Below are 12,087 nucleotides of genomic sequence, written 5' to 3'. Positions count from 1 at the left end.
GGTATTGACTACTAAAATATAAAAAATGAAACAAGAAAGAACACAAAGCAGTAGATGAAGAAGTCTGTCGTGTGAGATGTATGTAGACGTGATGATGTATCTTGCCGTGTCACTCCATGCTGATGTATATTTCAGTTTCCACCTCTGACAGGAGTGTGTCGACACACACCTCATCTGTCGTCTGTTAGATTTCACTTCCACCATGGCAATGGAAAATAAAAACCTACATTGCATCGTGCGTCGAGTCTACAACCTGCCTAGTGTTTGACATTCCTGCCTGTATACATACAGACAAACATTTCATAGTGTATATTGATTCTGCACACTAATGGGTACTGCTTTCTAAATGTAGATAAACTAAGTATTAGTTTCTTGTGGGGTTTTTGTGAATTGAGAATGTGGTATTTAATAATGAGATTATTAGTGTTTATCATTTAGGGAACTGGAATATGGTAACCACCAAATGAATGAAAACAATATATCAGCTAAGCTAGATTCTCAGACTTTGTGTTTTGTTTTTCTAACAAAGGCTGCACGTGCAGTTACTCACAACACACACATCTAGACACACTTTCCTTCTGAATAAATGACTGAAAGTAGGCAGCACAAAAGATATATACAGCTTTTATTAATAAAATAATTCACCATACATAGAGATTTATTCATGTTAAATAACAAGACTCCATTTTGATGCTAAAGTTTTTTGTCACAAAACTTATTTTTTTTCAACACGTACAAGAGAACATCACAGTGTATGTAGATTAGTGACAAATACACACACGTCAAAACTTACACATTTAATAGCACAGGCTCTTTTCTGTTTGCTCCAAAGGCAGGAATAAAGTTCAGGTCCACTTGACTGGTTAAAAAAGGCCTTTAGTTTTCCTGCTTTCACCAGACTGTACTTCATGGAATAAAACCTCAGCTAACACAGTTGAAGTGCAGTACAGATTCGTCTCCATTGGGATGTCCAAGAGGTCTGGCACACTCCTGTAGTTTAGCCCTTACAAAGTGTAACGAATATGTGTACATTTACATCATTTAGAGACTACAAACACACAAATACTGCTAAAGAGTCTTTCTTCCCCTCAATAAATAGAAACTGTTGGCACAGCTGCGGTTGAGGAAGGCATGTCATAGTCAGGGGCGAACACATCAGTGCATCTGTCAGACACCAGAGCCCTGTCCCAAACAACGGTTTCCAGTAAGAAGTCATTTTTCTGTTCATACTGAAAGCAAATAAAGAATGTGACAATCACAGTCATGATTGATCAACGTTAAAGGAGTACTTCAGCTAAAAATGACATTTGTGTCATCTCACCCTCAAGTTGTTTCAGACCTGTAAGATTTTTTCTTCTTTGGTTGAAGATATTGGGAAGATATTTAGAAGAATGTTGGTAAACAAACAGTTGACGGTAGCCAATGTCTTGCATTGTATGGAAAAGAATACTAGGTAACACTTTAGAATAAGGTTCCATTAGTTAATGTTAGTTAATGTATTAATTAACATGAACAAACAATGAATAATACATTTATTACTGTATTTATTCATCTTCGTTAATGTTAGTTAATGAAAATACAGTTATTCATTGTTAGTTCATGGTAATTCACAGTGCATTAACTAATGTTAACAAGCACAACTTTTGATTTAAATAATGCATTAGTAAATGTTGAAATTAACATGAACTAAGACTTATAAATGCTGTAGAAGGATTGTTCTTGCTTAGTTCATGTTAACGAAAGTAGTTAACTAACATTAACTAATGGAACCTTATTCTAAAGTGTTACCTACTACTATAGAAGTCAATGGCTACCGTCACTTTTTTGGCTACCAACATGGACAAAATCAATTTTGTACAGGTTTGTAACAAATTTAGGTTAGGTAAATGATGACACACCTTTCATTTTTGCATGAACTATCCCTTATAATGTGTGGGATTGTGGACCTATCAATTTGTCTGCCAATCATCACAGTTTTACATAGGGTTACTCTTTTTTCCAGATGTGCCCTGATTGAAGTTTCTGAATTGCTTAAAATATCCAGGTTTTGGCTTTATAGTTGCTGAAAGAAATGACCAATAGTGTGCAGGCATTGTACATAATCAACCAATCATGGTGTGTGAGAAGTAGGGATCTCCAAAAAAAAAAAAAAAAAAAAAAAAGTCAAAGCAATGCAAACACGTATACATGTAATGTATGTGAGGACTGTAGAGAGCATGTTAATAAGAAAACAAAGCCAAACCCTGGGTATTTTAGGCAATTTAGAAATCCCAGACAAGACATGTCCCGGAAAAAGAGGATGTAAGGTGATCCTAGATTTACTGCTTCCTGCTTTTCGCATTTCACCTGGACACAAAACAAAGATAAATAAATACATTCCCATGACTTTAAAATGACCTTTAAATGTGGGTTTATTAACTTCTGGTCACGTTTGACCATCATCACTGTGTCCTTATTTTTACAAATCTGCAGATAGCAAATAAACCAACAGACACATTTACACTCACCAAAATAATCTGATTATAATGGCTCAGTCATGAAAAGTCTTCATGTAAACGCCTCAACTGATCTGAATGAGCTCGAGATGAATTTAAATGAGTGGTGTAATCTAAAATCTAAATGAAAAGGCACAGTGTCATGGTGTGTATGTTTACATGCATTTTACCTCTTATGAATATGCTTATGTTTCTTGTCTTACAAACTGCACAACTTTCAGGTTTTATATAAATAGCACTTTCAGAATCTTAAATCGGATTGCATTCATTCCCATTTGCAAAAATCAGTGCATGTGAATATACCTAGTGAGTTTTTACATCTAAAACAGCCATGACTATCAAAAATCAGCTTACATAACAATCAAAAACACAATAAATATTCAAATAAACCATCCAAACATCAATAAAGTTTGTTGTTGTTGTTGTTGTTGTTGTTATATGTGTATATATACAGAAACAAATGGGGGGGAAAAAGTGCAAAAAATGTTTGATGTTGCTTTTAAATGTTTATGACCAATACTCAAAAGAACAGTTTAAGGCACTGACATGACCTACACTTGCTCAGATTATATAATATAACCTGACATATATAATATGTTCATGGAAGAGCAGGATCTCTTCAGATGATAAAATAAATATAGCTTTATTTTTCCTATTTAACTGGACAAACATATAATGGATGGAAAAACTAGGACTAAATCCTACATCTCCAAGGCTCAGTGTCTGAGGAGCACGCACTCTTATCAGTGTGTCACAGCTCTGAGCTTCTAATCGTTTTAGAATCATATGTTATTCTTCACAATGTGGTCTAGATGAGCCAGTTAAGGCACTGATGAATGAACGGCTGATCTGTAGTTGTACTGTAAAGGTGGTTGGTGATTAATAGAATAGCGTGGTATTATTGGCACAACAGAGCGTTATCCAGCTCCGGTGTGACACTGTAAATCTCTCCAGAGGAGACAGTCTTTGCTGCAGGTCAGCTGCTCTTGTTTCAGGTTGAGTAGTTGGTCACAGTCGGACATTCAATAACAAACTGATTCCTAAGGGCTGGGACACATGAGCAGACACACACTGATAATACAGTGAGCTCCAAACATCCCAGACCACAGTGATAACCTTCCGTTTAAATTGAAATTGACTTGCAAATAATCTAATAAACAGGTTCTAAGTTTAAAGAAACAAACATGATATAAAATCTTCTGGTCACTAATTAAAAAAGTAAATGTGATCATTGATCATGTGACTGTGCAGACGGTCAGATGATGTTCATCTCAAATTATACTGGAGAACATGATCATCATGTTTGACAAACTTATGAAGTTCATGCAGCTCAACTTATGATGATATCAAAGTATCAAAATGCAAAAAAAAAAAAAAAAAAAAAAAAAAACACTAGTTGTCTCAGATTTTGGACCCATGGACTGTGTAGATGTTGGAAGGGAAAAGAGTGTAATGGTCGTTAAGTAATATGCTGACCAAAAATTTATTTGTACGCTTCAACAACATTTACAAATATCTAAATGTAATTAATTGCATTATATAACAAAACATCAAAGTGGCATTTATTTGAAAAAAAAAAATAGCTATGTTTATTGGTTTTAAACTGTAAAACAATATGATATAAAAATTCAAACAAAGTGTTACGACACTTTTTGTTATGTAATGCAATATATTAACGTATAATATTGAGGCCACTATGTACCCAGTCATTTTGGGTTTAGATATGAACTTGTTGGGTTAATGGAGCTGTGAATGGACCAGCAGTGCATTTTAAGTAATGAAAATTGGGGTAATTTTTTGGCTGTACAGAAAATCATTTTATGATTTCCTTTCTATTATGGGTTCTTAAATGAGCTCCTACCTCGTGTGTGTTCCTGAGCGGTCTAAACTAACCATCTCAACCGTAAAAAACAACAAAAGGTCCTAATACATTCAAGCATTCAGAAACAGTTTCTGTGTTCTCTGTTCCACGATGGCGTGTTCAGCCTATTGTTCCTCTGGGCTGTTCTACAGACAAGTGATTATTAGAGATTTAACCAAAGCTGCCCAAAATGAGTCTTTTATTGTTCTGCAGGATCCTCATGTGGGTTTCTCATACGTGCTTCAGTTGATCTTTCAGCACTTCCAAAAGGTCCAGCAACCACAAATCCTTGCGCTAAGGCTTGACCAATAGCTGCTGCAAAAGTCTGCTTGGAAATTCAATCTATACATTTTCCCACAGATTTGTAGTGACGGAGGCTTTTTCTTTTCATTTCACAGTTCAATGTTAAATTCTGAAAATGTGTCCACAATGTCTTCATCTCAATACATGATCATGCCGTTTGCAGTTCTTTGGGCTGTAAACATTTCTCTCATATTTTGACCAAGCTGTCTAAAGCAGAGGGTCAATAGTCATTGTAATCTGGTCTCTGTGACAGCTGCTTCCAGTGGAGCTGCGATACAACTCGTCCCGTCGACAGAAGAAATGGCGGTTCAGAATCTTCCTAAAGGTGAATCTGAACTCCCGAATACGGTAGGAGTAGATGATTGGATTGACGGCGGAGTTGGCGTGCGAGAGGATGATGGCAATGTGCATGATGAAGCTGGGCTTTTTCAGATCTCTGTAGAAGAGAGTGAGGCAGTTCAGGATGTGCACGGGCAGCCAGCAGAGAGCGAACAGGCCCACGATGATGGAGAGCGATTTGGCGGCGCGAATCTCCCGCTGCAGCAGGCCGTGGTGCTGATTCTCACCGCTACTCACGCTGCATTTGAGCTCGATCTGACGCAGCTGTTTCCGTGCCACCGTGAAGATCTTGGCGTAAATGCCCAGCATGATGAGCAGAGGTGGCAGCACGCAACCGAAGAAGTTGAAGTACACCATGTAGCTCATGTCCACCACTTTCTCGAAGAAGCACTCGAGGCAGCAGCTTTGCAGGACGCCCGTTTCCATCTCCGCAGCGTCGCTGCTATTGCTAGTCTGTGTTAAGCTGCTTTCGTTTCTGAAACATGCCAAGTCCTTACGGTTCCAGCCCACGAATGGGATGAGTCCAATGATGAAGGATAAGATCCATAAAATAGCAATGATCTTTCTTGCCCTTTTCCCTGTGACAAGCTCCTTATACCTGAACAGAAGAGGGGACATAGAACAAAGATGATTAACTTTGTGAATCTGAATCTGGCTGAAGGTACGGCTAGTGATGGTTGAGTTCACTAGAGGGTCCAAAGTCTGAGATCACTAGCAAAAATGCTTCTATTTTGCATTTACTTTACTTGCTTTAGTCTGTACAAATACATGATCATGATCAATGTCACAACTTGACTTTATTATTAGTGAACTAGAAATATTGCAGAATATTATTTATTCATATTAAGGCACATTCGCTTATTTCTGCCATAGGAAAAAAAAAAGAAAAAAAAAAAAGGTTATTGCAACTTTTAATATCATAATTCAGATTTTTTTTGTCCCCTTATAATTGTTTATATATCAAAATTCAGAATTGCAAGATATAATGTCTAAATTGTGAGATAAAAAGTAACTTTTATTTCATGGTGGAAACAAAAAAACAATTGGAAGATGTAAACTTGGAATTGTTAAGGGAGAAAAAAAGTTGTCTCACAATTCTTAATCTATCAATTTTGACTTTGTTTTACAGATTTCTCAGAAGATTGTTAAAGAAAGTGTCAATTACCTTTGTTGTTATTATTATGTACTTCCAAAAATTTCTTTGATTTTAAAGTTAAAAAGTTTGCTACTAGAATTGTGGATCTCACATTATATATATTTAATTAATTAAATAGTAAAAGCTTGTTAAAACTTTCAGCCTCGGAGTCAAAATATATATAAGATTTTTTATTATTACTTACTCTGAGGCAGGGCTTCCATATAAAACAACAGATACATTGTTCAAAATAAATCAACACACTAATGAAAAGAAAACGCCACTATGTGCTTGTCACAAGCAGATCGTGTTCAAAGTGATAATCACTGCAACACCAACTAGGTAAAATAAATAAATAAATAAAAAACAACATTGCAAAAAAGTGCAACATTTCTTTACACTAGCCATTAGCTTTATATTCTGTATATAATGTAATACTTCTTATGAACATGTAAGTGTTCAGCTCCTTCTTGAGGTGACTGTACTTGTAGGTTTAGAGAAGGGGAAGAAGTGACTGATGGCTCAAGCTTTCACTTGGACACTCTTCTCCTGATGGACTGAAGTGACTAACACATCAGACCCAGCTGATGACATCATGTTGGCCCACAGATCACTCTTAATATTCCATACACTTAGGGCAGTGTTCTTAAGAAAAACTATATATTGTTTTTTTTGTAGCACAAATTTTGTTTACAAGTTAATACAAAAAAAAAGTGTGGCTTTTCTAAGCAACTGGTCTACTGATTTAAAACTCAGATAAAACATTTAAAGATAAGATTATAGTGGGTTTTTTTTTATCATCTTAGAAAGCATATATAGTAGCAACACCTGGACTTCTTTAGCAACTCTATAGGAGCAACAGCATAGCCTTGAAAATGAAAAAATCTAGTTTTATTTATTTTATATTCTCAGGAATAGACACATTCTTGGCTTTTTTTTGTAGCACAACATTTAATCAATTCTATGTCTCTCTCTCTCTCTCTCTCTCTCTCTCTCTCTTTTTGCCCCAGATGCAAGGACACATGATGTCATTGCATTTAGCTCCAAGAGCACAGTCTCCTTTTGTTGGACACTTCTTTCAGCTTCAGCACATTTTTCTCTCTCAGCACCAGATCTCCTCAACGCTCAGGGCACATGAATGGAGGGAAGAGTGGATTAGTTGTGGCATGACAACAACCCGCTGGCATCCCCATCTCTCTCTCTCTCTCTCTCTCTCTCTCTCTCTCTCTCTCTCTCTCTCTCTCTTTCACCCCTTCATCCTATTCCACACACAAATCCCTCCTCTAACCCTTCCGTTCTTCAGCTGCCTCGCGTCCGCTTTAGACCACAGAGCTCTGCCATCAGGCTCCAGTTCTAGTGAAAACAGTTGACACAATGGCTCTGGAGGGAGAAGGTCTCAACTGCTTTTCTCCTAACACAGGTGCATTTAAACAATAGTTCGCCACAAATAAACAACACATGAGTTGCGCAAGTTATCAGTTATTTGCCAAGGCAACATTCAGAATTTTGGTTTACTGAAAAGTTTTTACTAAATATTGATATTTTATTTCAGCTCTCTTTTAATTAACATTATAATGCAATAAAATTTGTATTAACAGTCATATTTTCAGTATTTTTATTTTTAATTAATTAATGGAAATACAAAAAGAAAAATGAAATAATTACTAAAACTGAACAAGAATGTAACTGAAATAAAAAAATTAATAATAGTACACAAATGAAATTTAAATAAAACTGTAATACTGTATAATTAATACTAAAATGACACCGTTCTGTATCTTTTTTATTTATTTATTTTTTATTGTCCATAAAATGAAAGCCAGTAGGGACCACATTGACTTTCATTATAAAGGCGAAAGCATTCCTTAACAGTTAAAAGAATTATCTAAATGATCTTCTTTGGTGTAACACAAAAGAAAGTAAGTCATGAATTACAGTATTCCACTTCCTTTGGAATGCAATAATAATTTGATTAGTAGTTAAGCACATTGTCCTGATTTCACAGTGTGAAAAGAAAAATCATTAATGGATTTTTTTCCCCACTATTTAAAAAAATCGATACGTTGACCTGTAATGCATCACTAGTTCATCAATCCACTTTGCTCTCACTTATTTATGGCAAATCAAAAAGGGTCATTGAATGCTCAATAAAAATTAACATTAACATTAAAAATCTGTCAGCATTCTCATACCAGGCCATTCCAAACCAGTATGACCTTTCATTTATTTTATTCATTAAAAAAAAAAAAAAGAAATCAGGAAAAAAGAAAAGATATTTCGAAGAATGTTGGTAACTGAACAGTTGATGAAAATTGACTTCCATTGTATGGTCAAAAGACATTTCCCAAAATATTTACTTTTGTGCACCACAGAAGAAAGAAATTCACACCGGTTCTGAATGACATGAGGGAGAATAACTGAACTATCCCTTTAAAGAAAATTAAAAAAAATAAAAATAAATAGAAGCATCTGGTTGTACAGTTAATTACATTAAAAAATACACCACTAAAAGGGAAAGTCCTGCCATTTACCTCCTTTTATTTCGATTTCACAGTACAACCAATGACTCAGAGGAATAGTGGAAAGACCTTCTGATTCAAGCCCACGCTTACATTTATATAATAGCAGCCTTCTGTTTTAGGAAACTTGAACCCTATTTAGACCCTTCGGTCAGTGGACATGTAGCTAAACACAACCAGCCCTGAAGCTTTCGTGTTTCTACAAGACAAGAAAGATGGAGAGAGACAGACAGATGAGCGGAGAATGTTTGAGTAAGAGAGAGATGTGATGACCAGTCTAGTGAATGAAAGCTGAACGGGGAATAGTGTCTGGCAGCAAAGTGAGAAAACTTAGTTCCTCTCGGTTCATCTGCTGACAGCAATCGTGCCCAAACCCTGTATTTCCAGTAACTACAGCGTAACGAGAAACATACGTTCATCTTGGCCATGAAACAGTGAGAGTAACATGACCACCCAGGATCTGAGATGAATTAGAGTGCACTTAACAGCTTTAACATTAAAGTCAGCTACTGTAAGCATTTCCTTATTCAACACTATCATTAAAAACACAGTGAACTGAGAGAAACTGCATTCCCACAGGACTTAACACAGCGTTGGCTGTGGAAGTGAAACCCCAGCCCTAATATTCAGTCATAAATGTGCTCCAGTAATTACATTTCATGAAGCAGAGAGAGAATGTGTGAAGTTACACATGCACATTTGTTTGTTTATCAGTCAGTATGTCAGTCATTTCGTCAGACTTTCCATTCATTTTGAAGAAATATGACGGAACTAGTGACATCGAGCAATCTTCTTTCTTTAATTGGCCTCCTTAAATTTACCTATTAACACAGATTAAGAAAATTAGGCCGATTTCGCTCTGTCCAGAATAAGTCTTTAACTTCGATAAACTAGATTAAGTTTGAACGAATTGCAAAAGAGGCACGAGCAATCAATCATATTGATCGCTCATACAAATCGATATTGCAGCCTTTCATGAAAGATGCTGGTCGTTTTGTTGTTCATAAAGATGAGATGAATCAATTATATAATATTAATGGAAAAAGTGTGCTACTTAATAGTTTAATCAGAACTGAAAATACAGAAGACCGCGAAGAACAGGTTCATGGTGCACGCGCGAGGAAATGTCAGAGCTTGTTTCAAGACAGATGTGAAAGATATATGAATATATATAATGCTTTTTGTACCGCTGCAATTTAGGAACGTAAATAACAGGTAGTAGGCTAATGAATAACGAATGACTGCGTTTTAATAAACATGAAATGCTAATAAACTGAAGAAAAAAAAAACTCACCTCAGGGGGATTTTTACAGCCAGATATCTGTCGATGGCAACCGCCAGAAGACTAAATATTGAACTTTGAGTCAGTACCAGAACAAAACACGCCAGGAAAAGACATCCGTAAAAGTCTGAGTGCAGACCAATGCTTATTGTAATGGCAAAAGGGATGGCAAGACATCCAACCAGAATATCTGCCACGGCTAGAGACACCAGAAAGTAATTGGTGGCGTTCTTGAGAGTGGAGTTGATGGCCACAGCCCAGCACACCAGCACATTACCGGAGATGGACAGCACGGCGATCAGCAGCTCAATAGCGATATACAGCGAATCCATTGCTGCTCACTTGACTGAGAGAGACCTTCAGACCGTAGTTAGGATGTCATGAGTCTGTCTGTCACTCTCTGCTGCTTGTCCAGTGGTAAAAGAACCGATGCGCAATAATCCACGGATCTCCAAAGTTTGTGATTTGCCAACACGGCCATCTGTTGAATTAAACAAACAACGTTATTTGTATTCATTGTCTGAAAAAAAAAACACATTCAAGATGCAGATTAAGACGCGTTGATTCTTTCCTCACTTCTAGAGGTTCCCACAGACGAGAATAAACTTTTTCATTTACCTTTTGATGAGGTTGAGTTACTTACCCTCATTTCAGAGTTGTTGTTTTTATGGCTTCCTCTTTAAACTAGCTTGCATTCGCGTCTTGTACATGTTGCAGAAGCGGCAGGGACGTAATCTGACGCAGCGCGAGCGCAACACATGGCTTTTCAAGCAGCTCGCGGAAAACAGCCTGTACGTCACAGCTCGACGCCACGCCCAGCGACGCGCTGCCACACAAGCGCAAATACCTTTAATGAGCAATTTCAAGTAAAACACACATTTTGGATTTTCCGCTGACAACTATAAAGAAGAATAAATGATAAAGACTAAATCTAATCAAATTAAATTAAATTAGATGTGTATTTCCTTAAAGTAATTGTAATATTTGGAAAGCAGAGTAAATAATAGCATTAAAGTAAAATCATAGTAAGTTAAGTTGAAACACAAATATAGGCTAGATAAACAAATGGAGAGGGAGCTATACAGTGGGTACGGAAAGTATTCAGACCCCCTTAAATTTTTCATTCTTTGTTATATTGCAGCCATTTGCAAGTTTTTTCCCCCCTCATTAATGTACGCACAGCACCCCATATTAACAGAAAAACACAGAATTGTTGACATTTTTGCATATTTATTAAGAAAAGAAAAAACTGAAATATCATATGTTCCTAAGTATTTAAACCCTTTGCTGTGACACTCATATATTTAACTCAGGTGCTGTACATTTCTTCTGATCATCCTTGAGATGGTTCTACACCTTCATTTGAGTCCAGCTGTGTTTAATTATACTAATTGGACTTGATTAGGAAAGCCACACACCTGTCTATGTAAGACCTTACAGCTCACAGTGCATGTCAGAGCAAATAAGAGGTCAAAGGAACTGCCTGAAGAGCTCAGAGACAGAATTGTGGCAAGGCACAGATCTAGCCAAGGTTACAAAAACATTTCTGCTGCTCTTAAGGTTCCTAAGATATAATCCTTAAATGAAAGATGTTTGGGATGACCAGAACCCTTCCTAGAGATGGCCGTTCGGCCAAACTGAGATATCGGGGGAGAAGAGCCTTGATGAGAGGGGTAAAGAAGAACCCAAAGATCACTGTGGCTGAGCTCCAGAGATGCAGTCGGGAGGTGGGAGAAAGTTGTAGAAGGTCAACCATCACCTCAGCCCTCCACCAGTCGGGGCTTTATGGCAGAGTGGCACAACGGAAGCCTCTCCTCATTGCAAGACACATGAAAGCCCCCATGGAGTTTGCTAAAAAAACACCTGAAGGATTCTCTGGTCTGATGAGACCAAGAACTTTTTGGCCTTAATTCTAAGCTGTATGTGTAGAAAACCAGGCACTGCTCATCACCTGTCCAATACAGTCCCAACAGTGAAGCGTGGTGGTGTCACCATCATGCTGTGGAGGTGTTTTTCAGCTGCAGGGACAGGACGACTGGTTGCAATCAAGGGAAAGATGAATGCAGCCAAGTACATGGATATCCTGGATGAAAACCTTCTCCAGAGTGCTCAGGACCTCAGACTGGGCCGAAGGTTCACCTTCCAACAAGACA

General features: G+C 37.1%; 1 protein-coding gene across 1 annotated transcript; it reads right to left on the bottom strand.

Annotated features, from left to right (window-relative positions):
* Window positions 1–2,393: 2,393 nt before the first annotated feature.
* Window positions 2,394–10,794, bottom strand: LOC113049728 (adenosine receptor A2b-like). Its single transcript, XM_026212329.1, has 3 exons — window positions 10,578–10,794; window positions 9,947–10,415; window positions 2,394–5,596 (listed from the first exon to the last, which is right to left on the bottom strand). The coding sequence occupies exons 2-3, from the start codon at window positions 10,264–10,266 to the stop codon at window positions 4,867–4,869; spliced, it is 1,050 nt and encodes a 349-aa protein (XP_026068114.1). The 5' UTR covers window positions 10,267–10,415; window positions 10,578–10,794; the 3' UTR covers window positions 2,394–4,866.
* Between the last annotated feature and the right edge of the window lie 1,293 nt (window positions 10,795–12,087).

This window comes from Carassius auratus, chromosome 30 (genome assembly GCF_003368295.1).
Source record: "Carassius auratus strain Wakin chromosome 30, ASM336829v1, whole genome shotgun sequence".
Classification (NCBI taxonomy): Eukaryota; Metazoa; Chordata; class Actinopteri; order Cypriniformes; family Cyprinidae; genus Carassius; species Carassius auratus.
This window is presented reverse-complemented; position numbering and strand designations above follow the sequence as displayed.

Bases quoted from the DNA above. Each gene is read 5' to 3' on its own strand.
- LOC113049728 (XM_026212329.1), bottom strand. From the start codon at position 10,266: ATGGATTCGCTGTATATCGCTATTGAGCTGCTGATCGCCGTGCTGTCC. The intron at 5,597-9,946 runs GTGAGTTTTTTT...TCTTCTGTTCAG, and splicing joins GCTGTAAAAATCCCCCTGAG to GTATAAGGAGCTTGTCACAG.